The sequence below is a fragment of the Scyliorhinus canicula genome, chromosome 21 (genome assembly GCF_902713615.1).
Source record: "Scyliorhinus canicula chromosome 21, sScyCan1.1, whole genome shotgun sequence".
NCBI classification, from domain to species: domain Eukaryota; kingdom Metazoa; phylum Chordata; class Chondrichthyes; order Carcharhiniformes; family Scyliorhinidae; genus Scyliorhinus; species Scyliorhinus canicula.
This window is the reverse complement of record NC_052166.1, coordinates 16,693,666-16,709,794: the sequence shown is the minus strand read 5'-3', so window position 1 is coordinate 16,709,794 and position 16,129 is coordinate 16,693,666. Positions and strand designations below refer to the sequence as shown.

At 51.3% G+C, this 16,129-nt stretch overlaps 1 protein-coding gene across 1 annotated transcript in view; it reads left to right on the top strand.

Moving 5' to 3' along the window:
- Positions 1-14,190, top strand: part of alad (aminolevulinate dehydratase) — a 77,984-nt gene extending 63,794 nt beyond the window's left edge. Inside the window, exon 12 of the mRNA XM_038782232.1 lies at positions 13,515-14,190. Within this exon, the coding sequence (XP_038638160.1) occupies positions 13,515-13,576 (62 nt within the window). The 3' untranslated portion in view covers positions 13,577-14,190. The remainder of the gene's footprint in view (positions 1-13,514) is intronic.
- Positions 14,191-16,129: the final 1,939 nt, after the last annotated feature.

Sequence of the window (16,129 nt, the reverse complement as noted above, 5' to 3'; positions counted from 1 at the left end):
TTGACACCCCTGATCTTTGGTCACCCAGTGTGGATGTTGGGACCCCCTTGTGGCTCTGCTTCTGCATCTGGATTGGAAAAGTACAGCAACAAGTCATCTGAATACAGCGAGACCATACTCCCTGCCCCCCCCCCCCCCCCTTACAAAAGCTGAACACTCCCCGAATGCCTGGGATGCAATAGCCAAGGGTTTGATAGCCAGCACAAACTGAAGTGTGGATAATGGGCACCCCTGCCTTGTACCCCTGTGTAACTCGAAATCTCCCAAACTAATTGAATTTGGCCTAATGCTAGCCGGAGGGGCCGCATGTAACAATCGCACCTATTAAATAAACTTGGGCCAAAACCTGAATCTCCCCAGAACCTGAAACATATTGATCCACTCTACCCTATCAAACGCCTTCTCCGCATCCATGGACACAATAACCTTCGGCACCTGACCCCTCGCTGTCAGAACCACATTCAATAATCGGCTAATATTGCTCGACAGCTGCCTTCCCTTCACAAAATATGTCTGATCCTCTGACACCACCTCCAGCAGACACCCCTCCAACCGCCTCGCCAATACCTTAGCCACATCTGTGTTTAATAGGGAGAATGGGCCTATATGACCCACACTCCACCGGGTCCTCAACCTTCTTGAGGATGAACTAAATCGATGTCTGAGTCAACATGGCTGGCAGCTCCCCCCACGCCAAAGAGTCGGAAAACATCTCTTGGAGATGCAGGGCCAATTCTACCGCAAACTGTTTCTAAAAGTCGATTGGGAAGCCATCTGGCCCAGGCAGCTTCCCTAACTGCATCAACCCAATCACTTCCATAACTTCCTGTAGCCTCAAAGACACCTCCAATCCCTGCCCCTTCTCCTTCACAACCTCCGGGAAAGCCAGCCCATCCAAAAACCGCCCCATCTCTGCCCCCCTTCCCCCAAGGCTCAGACTTATACAGTTTCCTATAAAATGTCTCAAATGTTTTATTAATTCTCTTCGGCATTGTCACCAATTCAACCCCCTCATCCCTCACTTGTACTATCTCCCACCCAACCGCTTGTTGTCTCAATTGGTGTACCAACAGGCAGCTGGTCTTCTCCCCATACTCATACAGAAACCCCCTCGCTCCCGAAGCTGGACCACTATCTTTATCGTCAACAAATCAAATACCCCTTGCAACTTCTTCTGCTCCGCTAAGAGCTCTTTGGTTGTTGGTCAGGGCCGTAGAGTGCTGCTGTCAACTTCCAAAATTGCACCCACCAATCGCTGCCTCTCTGTCCTCGACACCTTATCTCTGTGGACCTTGTACGAGATCACTTCATCCCCATACCACTGCCTTCAACGCCTCCCAAAATGTGGAGGGCGAGACCTCCCCATTCTGGTTAAACTCTATATACTCCTTAATTACTAAAGTAATCTTTCTATAAAACTGTTCGTAACGCCAAGTCCATCCTCCATGAGGGTCCCTGTGTCTGGCCCACGCCAAGCTTCATATCCAGAAATGTGGTGTGTGGTCTGAAACCACGATTGCTTCATATTCTGCCTGCTATCCTCGGGAGAATTGAATTTCCCACCACAAAATAATCTATACGGGAGTACACCTGATGCACATGGGAGAAGTAGGAAAACTCCCTCCCGACCGGATGCCTAAACCTCCAAGGATCCAGCCCCTCATGTTCCACAAACACCCCCAGTTTCGTCGCCATTCCTGACCTACCCAGTGTCCTTGGGCTCGACCAGTCCAACTGGGGATCTAAAATGTAGTTGAAATCCCGCCCTCCCCCGCCATTATTAATTTATGTGAGTCCAGATCTGCCATGTCTGCCAGCATCCACTTAACAAACTCAATGCCATCCCAATTAGGTGCATTGTCATGTGACAGTACCTTTAAGAAATGGGTATTTATTACTGCAGTGATGTCAGAGAGTGGGTGGAGCTGGGCTGTCTGTCAACTTTTGACTTTGTTTTAGGCTTTTTGATGCAGGGTGGGTTTGGTTTCATTTTAGTTTTGGAAAAGCTGAAACCACAGCAGGATGTGTATGAATCTCTGCAAGCTTATGAATGTTCTTTTGGGGTTTTCAAAGTGGTAACTGCTCTCAGTAGTGAATTTAAACCTGATCTCTGTGTTAAAAGGGTCTTTTATCTTCTGAATGTTGTTTGGGAATTTATTAAGGATTACTTAGCATTGTAGTCTTTGGGAGTTGTATTTGAATTAATAGTTGCTAAGATGGTCACTATGTTTTAAAAAGGTTAACTTGAGTTCATAGAATAAACATTGTTTTGCTTTAAAAAATACTTTTCCATTTCTGCTGTACCACACCTGTAGAGTAGGTTGTGTGCTCCCCATACCACAATCTAATAAAGGTTGTGGGTCAGGTGAACTCCATACAGTTTCGGGTTCTCTAAACCCTGGCCCATAACAGCATAAACATTTACTAGAACTATCGATTCCCCCTGCTGACCATCACAAACTGACCCCCTGGTCCCCAGACCTCCATAGCCATCACAAACGTCAATCTTTTAGTAAATAGAATAACAACCCCTCTCAACTTCGAATCGAATCTGAATGAAATTTCTGTCTCACCCACCCCTTTCTCAACCTCACCTGGTCTTTAACCTGCAAGTGTGTCTCCTGAAGAAACAGTACCTCTGCTGTCAAACTTTTCAAATGTGCAAACAAGCTAAGTAGCATCACTGGCCCATTCAAAGCCGCATGTTCCAAGTCACTGTCCTCACCGCGGGTTTCTGACCCACCACCCCTCGTACTATTTGAATCCGCCATCCCAATCCATCAAAAAACTATCTCTGTCCCCATTTTCCCGTACTATCCAGCCCACCCAAAATGGCCACCCACTCCCGTCTGCCCTGCCTTTGCCCAGTAAACCATCTGCCGCACCTGTGTCTCCAGCACCCTTCGACATTCCACCTCAGAAGAAAATTCAATTCCCACCACCTATTTCACATAATTTCCAACCAAAGAGGGGCAGAAAGGACTAACACCTTCAAGCAGGAGCCACCCTCTGTGCGACTGATCAGCATATAGCCGCCACTGGTGCTCCAGGCGATACATTCCTCAGGGAACTGGCCCAGGGGGACATTCTATTGGGGACTGGCCCAGGAGGACATTCTATTGGGGACTGGCCCAGGAGGACATTCTATTGGGGACTGGCCCAGGTGGGAAATTCTATTGGGGACTGGCCCAGGTGGGAAATTCTATTGGGGACTGGCCCAGGTGGGACATTCTATTGGGGACTGACCCAGGTGGGACATTCTATTGGGGACTGGCCCAGGTGGGACATTCTATTGGGGACTGGCCCAGGTGGGACATTCTATTGGGGACTGGCCCAGGTGGGACATTCTATTGGGGACTGGCCCAGGAGGACATTCTATTGGGGACTGGCCCAGGTGGGACATTCTATTGGGGACTGGCCCAGGTGGGACATTCTATTGGGGACTGGCCCAGGTTGGAAATTCTATTGGGGACTGGCTCAGGTGGGAAATTCTATTGGGGACCGGGCAGCAAGGTAGCATTGTGGATAGCGCAATTGCTTCACAGCTCCAGAGTCCCAGGTTCGATTCCAGCTTGGGTCACGGTCTGTGCGGAGTCTGCACATCTTACCCGTGTGTGCGTGGGTTTCTTCCGGGAGCTCCGGTTTCCTCCCACAGTCCAAAGATGTGCAGGTTAGGTGGATTGGCCATGATAAATTGCCCTTAGTGTCCAAAATTGCCCTTAGTGTTGGGTGGGGTTACTGGGTTATGGGGATAGGGTGGAGGTGTTAACCTTGGGTAGGGTGCTCTTTCCAAGAGCTGGGCAGACTTGATGGGCCGAATGGCCTCCTTCTGCACTGTAAATTCTATGATCTAGGTGCGACATTCTATTGGGGACTGGCCCAGGGGGACATTCTATTGGGGACTGGCCCAGGTGGGACATTCTATTGGGGACTGGCCCAGGGGGACATTCTATTGGGGACTGGCCCAGGTGGGAAATTCTATTGGGGACTGGCACAGGTGGGACATTCTATTGGGGACTGGCCCAGGTGGGAAATTCTATTGAGGACTGGCCTAGGGGGACATTCTATTGGGGGCTGGCCCAGGGGGACATTCTATTGGGGACTGACCCAGGTGGGACATTCTATTGGGGACTGGCCCAGGGGGACATTCTATTGGGGACTGGCCCAGGTGGGAAATTCTATTGGGGACTGGCCCAGGGGGACATTCTATTGGGGACTGGGCAGCATGGTAGCATTGTGGATAGCGCAATTGCTTCACAGCTCCAGGGTCCCAGGTTCGATTCCAGCTTGGGTCACTGTCTGTGTGGAGTCTGCACATCTTCCCCGTGTGTGCGTGGGTTTCCTCCGGGAGCTCCGGTTTCCTCCCACAGTCCAAAGATGTGCAGGTTAGGTGGATTGGCCATGATAAATTGCCCTTAGTGTCCAAAATTGCCCTTAGTGTTGGGTGGGGTTACTGGGTTATGGGGATAGGGTGGAGGTGTTAACCTTGGGTAGGGTGCTCTTTCCCAGAGCCGGGCAGACTTGATGGGCCGAATGGCCTCCTTCTGCACTGTAAATTCTATGATCTAGGTGGGACATTTTATTGGGGACTGGCCCAGGGGGACATTCTATTGGGGACTGGCCCAGGGGGACATTCTATTGGGGACTGGCCCAGGGGGACATTCTATTGGGGACTGGTCCATGTGGGAAATTCTATTGGGGACTGGCCCAGGGGAACATTCTATTGGGGACTGGCCCAGGTAGGACATTCTATTGGGGACTGGCCCAGGTAGGACATTCTATTGGGGACTGGCCCAGGTGGGAAATTCTATTGGGGACTGGCCCAGGTGGGACATTCTATTGGGGACTGGCCCAGGTGGGACATTCTATTGGGGACTGGCCCAGGTGGGACATTCTATTAGGGACTGGCCCAGGTGGGACATTCTATTGGGGACTGGCCCAGGTGGGACATTCTATTGGGGACTGGCCCAGGTGGGACATTCTATTGGGGACTGGCCCAGGTGGGACATTCTATTGGGGACTGGCCCAGGGGGACATTCTATTGGGGACTGGCCCAGGTGGGAAATTCTATTGGGGACTGGCCCAGGTGGGAAATTCTATTGGGGACTGGCCCAGGTGGGACATTCTATTGGGGACTGGCCCAGGTGGGACATTCTATTGGGGACTGGCCCAGGGGGACATTCTATTGGGGACTGGCCCAGGTGGGAAATTCTATTGGGGACTGGCCCAGGTGGGACATTCTATTGGGGACTGGCCCACGGGGACATTCTATTGGGGACTGACCCAGGTGGGACATTCTATTGGGGACTGGTCCAGGTGGGACATTCTATTGAGGACTGGCCCAGGGGGACATTCTATTGGGGACTGACCCAGGTGGGACATTCTATTGGGGACTGGCCCAGGGGGACATTCTACTGGGGACTGGCCCAGGTGGGAAATTCTATTGAGGACTGGCCCAGGGGGACATTCTATTGGGGACTGACCCAGGTGGGACATTCTATTAGCGACATGCCCAGGTGGGACATTTTATTGGGGACTGGCCCAGGGGGACATTCTATTGGGGACTGGCAGCATGGTAGCATTGTGGATAGCGCAATTGCTTCACAGCTCCAGGGTCCCAGGTTCGATTCCAGCTTGGGTCATTGTCTGTGTGGAGTCTGCACATCTTCCCCGTGTGTGCGTGGGTTTCCTCCGGGAGCTCCGGTTTCCTCCCACAGTCCAATGATGTGCAGGTTAGGTGGATTGGCCATGATAAATAGCCCTTAGTGTCCAAAATTGCCCTTAATGTTGGGTGGGGTTACTGGGTTATGGGGATAGGGTGGAGGTGTTAACCTTGGTTAGGGTGCTCTTTCCAAGAGCCGGGCAGACTTGATGGGCCGAATGGCCTCCTTCTGCACTGTAAATTCTATGATCTAGGTGGGACATTCTATTGGGGACTGGCCCAGGTGGGAAATTCTATTGGGGACTGGCCCAGGTGGGACATTCTATTGGGGACTGGCCCAGGGGGACATTCTATTGGGGACTGGCCCAGGTGGAACATTCTATTGGGGACTGGCCCAGGTGGGAAATTCTATTGGGGACTGGCCCAGGTGGGAAATTCTATTGGGGACTGGCCCAGGGGGACATTCTATTGGGGACTGGCCCAGGGGGACATTCTATTGGGGACTGGCCCAGGTGGGACATTCTATTGGGGACTGGCCCAGGGGGACATTCTATTGGGGACTGGCCCAGGTGGGAAATTCTATTGGGGACTGGCCCAGGTGGGAAATTCTATTGGGGTCTGGCCCAGGGGGACATTCTATTGGGGACTGGCCCAGGAGGACATTCTATTGGGGACTGGCCCAGGCGGACATTCTATTGGGGACTGGCCCAGGGGGACATTCTATTGGGGACTGGCCCAGGTGGGACATTCTATTGGGGACTGGCCCAGGTGGGACATTCGATTGGGGACTGACCCAGGTGGGACATTCTATTGGGGACTGGCCCAGGTGGGACATCCTATTGGGGACTGGCCCAGGGGGACATTCTATTGGGGACTGGCCCAGGTGGGACATTCTATTGGGGACTGGCCCAGGGGGACATTCTATTGGAGACTGGCCCAGGTGGGACATCCTATTGGGGACTGGCCCAGGGGGACATTCTATTGGGGACTGGCCCAGGTGGGACATTCTATTGGGGACTGGCCCAGGTGGGACATTCTATTGGGGACTGGCCCAGGGGGACATTCTATTGGAGACTGGCCCAGGTGGGACATTCTATTGGGGACTGGCCCAGGTGGGACATCCTATTGGGGACTGGCCCAGGTGGGATATTCTATTGGGGACTGGCCCAGGGGGACATTCTATTGGAGACTGGCCCAGGTGGGACATTCTATTGGGGACTGGCCCCGGGGGACATTCTATTGGGGACTGGCCCAGGTGGGACATCCTATTGGGGACTGGCCCAGGTGGGACATCCTATTGGGGACTGACCCAGGTGGGACATTCTATTGGGGACTGGCCCAGGGGGACATTCTATTGGAGACTGGCCCAGGTGGGACATTCTATTGGGGACTGGCCCAGGGGGACATTCTATTGGGGACTGGCCCAGGTGGGACATTCTATTGGGGACTGGCCCAGGGGGACATTCTATTGGGGACCTGCCCAGGTGGGACATTCTATTGGGGACTGGCCCAGGTGGGACATTCGATTGGGGACTGACCCAGGTGGGACATTCTATTGGGGACTGGCCCAGGTGGGACATCCTATTGGGGACTGGCCCAGGTGGGACATCCTATTGGGGACTGGCCCAGGTGGACATTCTATTGGGGACTGGCCCAGGTGGGACATTCTATTGGGGACTGGCCCAGGTGGGACATTCTATTGGGGACTGGCCCAGGTGGGACATTCTACTGGGGACTGACCCAGGGGGACATTCTATTGGGGACTTGCCCAGTCGGGACATTCTATTGGGGACTGGCCCAGGGGGACATTCTATTGGGGACTGGCCCAGGTGGGACATTCTATTAGGGACTGGCCCAGGTGGGACATTCTATTGGGGACTGGCCCAGGTGGGAAATTCTATTGGGGGCTGGCCCAGGTGGGAAATTCTATTGGGGTCTGGCCCAGGTGGGAAATTCTATTGGGGACTGGCCCAGGTGGGACATTCTATTGGGGACTGGCCCAGGTGGGACATTCTATTGGGGACTGGTCCAGGTGGGACATTCTATTAAGGACTGGCCCAGGGGGACATTCTATTGGGGACTGACCCAGGTGGTACATTCTATTGGGGACTGGCCCAGGGGGACATTCTACTGGGGACTGGCCCAGGTGGGAAATTCTATTGGGGACTGGCCCAGGGGGACATTCTATTGGGGACTGGCCAGCATGGTAGCATTGTGGATAGCGCAATTGCGTCACAGCTCCAGGGTCCCAGGTTCGATTCCAGCTTGGGTCACTGTCTGTGTGGAGTCTGCACATCTTCCCCGTGTGTGCGTGGGTTTCCTCCGGGAGCTCCGGTTTCCTCCCACAGTCCAAAGATGTGCAGGTTAGGTGGATTGGCCATGATAAATTGCCCTTAGTGTCCAAAATTGCCCTTAGTGTTGGGTGGGGTTACTGGGTTATGGGGATAGGGTGGAGATGTTAACCTTGGGTAGGGTGCTCTTTTCAAGAGCCGGGCAGACTTGATGGGTCGAATGGCCTCCTTCTGCATTGTAAATTCTATGATCTAGGTGGGACATTTTATTGGGGACTGGCCCAGGTGGGAAATTCTATTGGGGACTGGCCCAGGTGGAACATTCTATTGGGGATTGGCCCAGGTGGGAAATTCTATTGGGGACTGGCCCAGTTGGGACATTCTATTGGGGACTGGCCCAGGAGGACATTCTATTGGGGACTGGCCCAGGTGGAACATTCTATTGGGGATTGGCCCAGGTGGGAAATTCTATTGGGGACTGGCCCAGGTGGGAAATTCTATTGGGGACTGGCCCAGGGGGACATTCTATTGGGGACTGGCCCAGGAGGACATTCTATTGGGGACTGGCCCAGGGGGACATTCTATTGGGGACTGGCCCAGGTGGGACATTCTATTGGGGACTGGCCCAGGTGGACATTCTATTGGGGACTGGCCCAGGTGGGAAATTGTATTGGGGACTGGCCCAGGTGGGACATTCGATTGGGGACTGACCCAGGTGGGACATTCTATTGGGGACTGGCCCAGGTGGGAAATTCTATTGGGGACTGGCCCAGGTGGGAAATTCTATTGGGGACTGGCCCAGGGGGACATTCTATTGGGGACTGGCCCAGGAGTACATTCTATTGGGGACTGGCCCAGGAGGACATTCTATTGGGGTCTGGCCCAGGTGGAATATTCTATTGGAGACTGGCCCAGGTGGGACATTCTATTGGGGACTGGCCCAGGTGGGACATTCTATTGGGGACTGGCCCAGGGGGACATTCTATTGGGGACTGGCCCAGGGGGACATTCTATTGGGGACTGGCCCAGGGGGGCATTCTATTGGGGACTGGCCCAGGTGGGACATCCTATTGGGGAGTGGCCCAGGTGGGACATCCTATTGGGGACTGGCCCAGGTGGGACATTCTATTGGGGACTGGCCCAGGTGGGACATTCTATTGGGGACTGGCTCAGGTGGGACATTCTATTGGGGACTGGCCCAGGGGGACATTCTATTGGGGACTGGCCCAGGTGGGACATTCTATTGGGGACTGGTCCAGGTGGGAAATTCTATTGGGGACTGACCCAGGTGGGAAATTCTATTGGGGACTGGCCCAGGTGGGACATTCTATTGGGGACTGGCCCAGGTGGGACATTCTATTGGGGACTGGCCGATGTGGGACATTCGATTGGGGACTGGCCCAGGGGGACATTCTATTGGGGACTGGCCCAGGGGGACATTCTATTGGGGACTGGCCCAGGGACATATTCTATTGGGGACTGGCCCAGGTGGGACATTCTACTGGGGACTGACCCAGGGGGACATTCTATTGGGGACTGGCCCAGGGGGACATTCTATTGGGCACTTGCCCAGTCGGGACATTCTATTGGGGACTGGCCCAGGGGGACATTCTATTGGGGACTGGCCCAGGTAGGACATTCTATTGGGGACTGGCCCAGGGGGACATTCTATTGGGGACTGGCCCAGGTGGGACATTCTATTAGGGACAGGCCCAGGTGGGACATTCTATTGGGGACTGGCCCAGGTGGGAAATTCTATTGGGGACTGGCCCAGGGGGACATTCTATTAGGGACTGGTCCAGGTGGGACATTCTATTAGGGACTGGCCCAGGTGGGACATTCTATTGGGGACTGGCCCAGGTGGGAAATTCTATTGGGGACTGGCCCAGGTGGGACATTCTATTGGGGGCTGGCCCAGATGGGAAATTCTATTGGGGGCTGGCCCAGGTGGGAAATTCTATTGGGGACTGGCCCAGGTGGGACATTCTATTGGGGACTGGCCCAGGTGGGACATTCTATTGGGGACTGGTCCAGGTGGGACATTCTATTAAGGACTGGCCCAGGGGGACATTCTATTGGGGACTGACCCAGGTGGTACATTCTATTGGGGACTGGCCCAGGGGGACATTCTACTGGGGACTGGCCCAGGTGGGAAATTCAATTGAGGACTGGCCCAGGGGGACATTCTATTGGGGACTGGCCCAGGGGGACATTCTATTGGGGACTGGCCCAGGTGGGACATTCTATTGGGGACTGGCCCAGGTGGGACATTCTATTGGGGACTGGCCCAGGGGGACATTCTATTGGGGACTGACCCAGGTGGGACATTCTATTGGGGACTGGCCCAGGGGGACATTCTATTGGGGACTGACCCAGGTGGGACATTCTATTGGGGACTGGCCCAGGGGGACATTCTATTGGGGACTGGCCCAGGTGGGAAATTCTATTGGGGACTGGCCCAGGGGGACATTCTATTGGGGACTGGGCAGCATGGTAGCATTGTGGATAGCGCAATTGCGTCACAGCTCCAGGGTCCCAGGTTCGATTCCAGCTTGGGTCACTGTCTGTGTGGAGTCTGCACATCTTCCCCGTGTGTGCGTGGGTTTCCTCCGGGAGCTCCGGTTTCCTCCCACAGTCCAAAGATGTGCAGGTTAGGTGGATTGGCCATGATAAATTGCCCTTAGTGTCCAAAATTGCCCTTAGTGTTGGGTGGGGTTACTGGGTTATGGGGATAGGGTGGAGATGTTAACCTTGGGTAGGGTGCTCTTTTCAAGAGCCGGGCAGACTTGATGGGTCGAATGGCCTCCTTCTGCATTGTAAATTCTATGATCTAGGTGGGACATTTTATTGGGGACTGGCCCAGGTGGGAAATTCTATTGGGGACTGGCCCAGGTGGGAATTTCTATTGGGGACTGGTCCAGGTGGGACATTCTATTGGGGACTGGCCCAGGGGGACATTCTATTGGGGACTGGCCCAGGTGGGAAATTCTATTGGGGACTGGCCCAGGTGGAACATTCTATTGGGGATTGGCCCAGGTGGGAAATTCTATTGGGGACTGGCCCAGGTGGGAAATTCTATTGGGGACTGGCCCAGGGGGACATTCTATTGGGGACTGGCCCAGGGGGACATTCTATTGGGGACTGGCCCAGGTGGGACATTCTATTGGGGACTGGCCCAGGGGGACATTCTATTGGGGACTGGCCCAGGTGGGAAATTCTATTGGGGACTGGCCCAGGAGGGAAATTCTATTGGGGACTGGCCCAGGAGGACATTCTATTGGGGACTGGCCCAGGTGGGACATTCGATTGGGGACTGACCCAGGCGGGACATTCTATTGGGGACTGGCCCAGGTGGGACATTCTACTGGGGACTGGCCCAGGTGGGACATCCTATTGGGGACTGGCCCAGGTGGGACATCCTATTGGGGACTGGCCCAGGTGGGACATTCTATTAGGGACTGGCCCAGGTGGGACATTCTATTGGGGACTGGCTCAGGTGGGACATTCTATTGGGGACTGGCCCAGGTGGGACATTCTATTGGGGACTGGCCCAGGGGGACATTCTATTGGGGACTGGCCCAGGTGGGACATTCTATTGGGGACTGGTCCAGGTGGGACATTCTATTGGGGACTGGCCCAGGTGGGAAATTCTATTGGGGACTGGCCCCGGTGGGACATTCGATTGGGGACTGGCCCAGGTGGGACATTCTATTGGGGACTGGCCCGGGGGGACATTCTATTGGGGACTGGCCCAGGGGGACATTCTATTGGGGACTGGCCCAGGTGGGACATTCTATTGGGGACTGACCCAGGTGGATATTGCAATAGGAACTAGCTCAGGTATGACCATCTGTAGGGCATTTGTATTTGCTCTTTCTTGAGGATATTTTATGGAGGTTCTAATTAGTTCCCGAGAACCATAGAATTCCTACAGTGCAGAAGGAGGCCTTTCGGCCCATTGAGTCTGCACCGACCCTCTGAAAGAGCACCCTACCTAGGCCCACACCCACGTTCTATCCCTGTAACCCCATAACCCCATCTGACTTGCATATCTTTGGACGCTATGGCCAATTTAGCATGGCCAATCGCCTAACCTGCACATCTTTAGAATGTGGGAGGAAACCGGAGCACCCAGAGGAAACCTACGCAGACACGGGGAGAAAGTGCAAACTCCAAACAATCACTCAAGGCTGGAATTGAACCCGGGTCCCTGGTGCTGGGAGGCAGCAGTGCTAACCACAGTGTCCCTGAGCCATGGTTTATTTATATAAACTACAAACAGCGAGGGCCCCTACACTGATCCCTGCAGTTCCCCACTGGGTACAGACTTCCAGACAGAAAAGATCCCCTCGACCATCACGCTCTGCTTCCTGCCAATTCTGGATCCAATTTGCCAAATTTCCTGGATCCCATGGGCTCTTTCCTCCGCTATCACTCTCCCTTGTAGAACCATATGGGTGACATGGTCGCACAGTGGTTAGCATTTTTGCTTCACAGCACCAGGGTCACAGGTTTGATTCCCGGCTTGGGTCACTGTCAACGTGGAGTCCGGTTTCCTCCCATAAGTCTCGAAAGACGTGCTGTTAGGTGAATTGGACATTCTGAATTAGAACATAGAACATAGAACAGTACAGCACAGAACAGGCCCTTCGGCCCTCGATGTTGTGCCGAGCAATGATCACCCTACTCAAGCCTAACATATCCACCCTATACCAGTAACCCCCCCCTAAATTAACCTTAATTTTAGGACACTAAGGGCAATTTAGCATGGCCAATCCACCTAACCCGCACATCTTTGGACTGTGGGAGGAAACCGGAGCACCCGGAGGAAACACACGCACACACGGGGAGGACGTGCAGACTCCGCACAGACAGTGACCCAGCCGGGAATTGAACCTGGGACCCTGGAGCTGTGAAGCATTTATGCTAACCACCATGCTACCGTGCTGCTCCACCATGCTACCGTGCTGCCCTCCCTCTGTGTCCCCGAACAGGCGCCGGAATTTGGCGATGAGGGGCTTTTCACAGTAACTTCATTTAACACTGTACTGTTAATTAAGCCTTGTGACAATAAAGATTATTAAAAAATAAATAAAATTATCAAAAGTCTTGCTGAAGGAAGGCCACGTCAAATGCGTTTACCTCATCTACACGCCTGGTCACCTCTTCGAAAAATTCAATCAAATTGGTCAGATATGACCTCCCCTTAACAAAACCATGCTGACTGTTCTTGATTAATCCCTGCCGCTCCAAATGCAGATTAATTCTGTCTCTCAGAATTGCTTCCAATACTTTCCCCACCATTGAGGTTAGACTGACTGGCCTGTAGTTTCCTGGTTCATCCCCTCCTCCCTTCTTGAATAATGAGACCACATTGGCTAATCTCCAGTCCTCCGGCACCTCTCCTGTGAGGAAATGAAAATTATTGCCAGTGCAAGGAAGATTGAGCACAGGTAGATGTGCGCTGGCAAGTGGCTCTTTTTGGAGAATTTTGTCCCCCAATTCAGTGTTTATTTAAATATAATAGTAATATGCTTGTGTAATGTTTATTTTGCTTGCAGGTGCTGATATAATCATCACGTACTATGTGCCACAGATCCTGAAATGGCTGAAGGATATTTGATGCCGTTCCATTTGGGACACACAACACGCAGGGTGATGAAGAATTTTAAACCAATTCGGTAGATCTCCCTTCTCCTGTTGGGCCCATTCCCCCCCTCCAATTCACCCCATTCCTGTTCATTCTGCTCCCCACCCCCTCTTGCTCTCATGTTTTTAACCGGTACCATAGCTGATATTAATCCAAATACATGCTTTTAAACCTGAACTCCTGTGTTAGACCAAAAATGCAGAAGTATTTAGCACCTTTCTGATATTTTGATCCATAATGTGTATGAGTGGAAGAGAAAGTGAGAAAGTCAATGAAGTGAGCGGTTGAAAGTTTTTCGGCTGATTAACTGCATTTCTGTTTAGTGTTTGATTGTTGTGAAGGATCTGTTGTGCATTGAAAACACACAGAACATCAGGGATCTTAAACTGAATGAATTGACAGCTTTGTGATTAAATCATGCGACAGGGATTTTAATGTAACCACTGCTGCCATGTGCCTTTTTGATGTGTTATAATACACATTACCAATAGTACGTGTGATCGAAATGCAAAACCCGATAAACAATTGCAAATTAAATAGAATTTTCTGTTTTAATAAAAGAAACTATAAATGCTATTTTTACTCTGCCTCGTAGAGCTGGGATGAGTCACTTATTTTGAGTTTCATTGTGTTAACTTATCGATTCATGAAACTGTAATTTTTTGTGTGGGAGGAACCTTTTAAAGTTCTTTAGGATGTTTGGGGAGGGAAACAGTGTGACCAATTTTATCATCCAATGGGATTATTATGCACTCCCAGATTAGTTACACTACAGCCAGCTTTTACAATGAATCTTTATAAAATATTGGTTTGGCCTCGAGTGGAATAGTGTCCAATTCTGGACCACGCCTTCGGATGGATTTGGAGAAGGTGCAGAAAAGATTTATGAGATTCGTTCCAGGGATAATGGTTGCAAGTTAGGTGGGTTGCGGGAATAGGGCAAGGGAGTGGGCCTAGGTTTCAGACAGTCAGTGTAGACTTGATGGGCTGAATGGCCTCCTTCGGCATTGTTGGGATTCAATAGATAAGAGACATGGATAGGTTAGAGAAGCTGTGGTTGTTCCCCTTCGAGAAGGAGATTTGATTGAGGTGTTCAAAATCAAGAGGGGCCTGGATATATCGACAGAGAGAAACTGTTGTCAATGGTGAATGGGTGAGAACTGGAAAACAAAGATTTCAGGTGATTTCCAAAAGTGAAATGAGGTAAACCTTTTTTATGCAGCGAATGACGAGACCCAGAATGTGCTGCCTGAGAGTGTGGCGGCGTCAGATTCAATCATAGTTTTCAAAAGCCTTTGCAGGACTACAGCGAATGGGGCAGGGAATGGGACTAGCTAATTTGCCAAAAAGGCAGGGAAAATATACCAAAATAAAGAAGGTACAGAGGTGATTTTAAAAAATGGCAATAAGGGGAGACAGAGTGTATGAGAACAGATTAGTGGGTAACATAAATTGAAACACAAAAGTCTTATCAATGCACCAATCATAAAAGGGAAGTCAAAGGATTAGGCATCAATGAGGAGATATTTTTTCACGAGAGAAAAGAATGCTGCCAATGTAGTTGTAAAGGAGAAGACAGTGTTGGACAAAAATAGATAGAGGGGAGGTACAGTGAAGGTTGGCAGGGCTCAAAAGCAGAATTCACCTCGTCCAAATAGGTTCCATCGAAGTTTATGAAGGAAGTAAGGGTGCAAATTGCAGAGACTGATGACATTTTTTTCAGTCCTCATGGCTGTAGGAGTGGAGCAAAAGTGGGAGAGGGATAAATTCCTTTCTATGTCCTCTCTTCCCATTATCAGCCCCACTCTCACACTCTGCCCTTGGTCTCCTTCACTCTTCCAGTTAAGCTGAATGTAAGCTTGTGGAACAGTACCTTCTCTCTCAATTAGACACTTTACAGCCTTCTGGACTGAATATTGAGTTCAACAAATCATAACTATCCACTGCACAGTTGGAGTAGTTGATGGTAACAATTCTGTTTTTTACATTTAAAACTCCTTGAATCCTTTTATGTTTTAACCCCCTTTGCCTTGGTTCTGTCATATAATCTTCTGCTTTGACCCCAGTTACAGACCTTCCTTCTACTTCATCCACTTTGGATCAGTGCTAAAAACCTGTCACACCTCTAACATTTTCCAGTTCTGCCAAAAAGTCGTGGGCCTGGAATGTTAATTCTGTCTCTTTCTCCATAGATGCTGCCTGACTGACAAGTATTTTCAGAAATATTTCTTATTTCAGTATTTACTGAAAACTTAACTGGGCGAATATGACATTACAAGAAGATATCAAAAAAGAGAGAATGACATTTAAGATGGAAAGGGAAAGCTAGTTGATAACTGGAAAGGAAAAAATACCTCAGTCAGGACGGATTGCGTCCCTGCGTATTAAAAAAAATAGTAAACAGGTAAGAAAGGTATTGCTCCATATAAATTTAATAGAAAATAGAATACTGCCAGAAGACTGGTAGACAGCTAATGTAATTCATGTCTATAAAATGGGAGATAGAACATGTCCAGGTGATAAAGA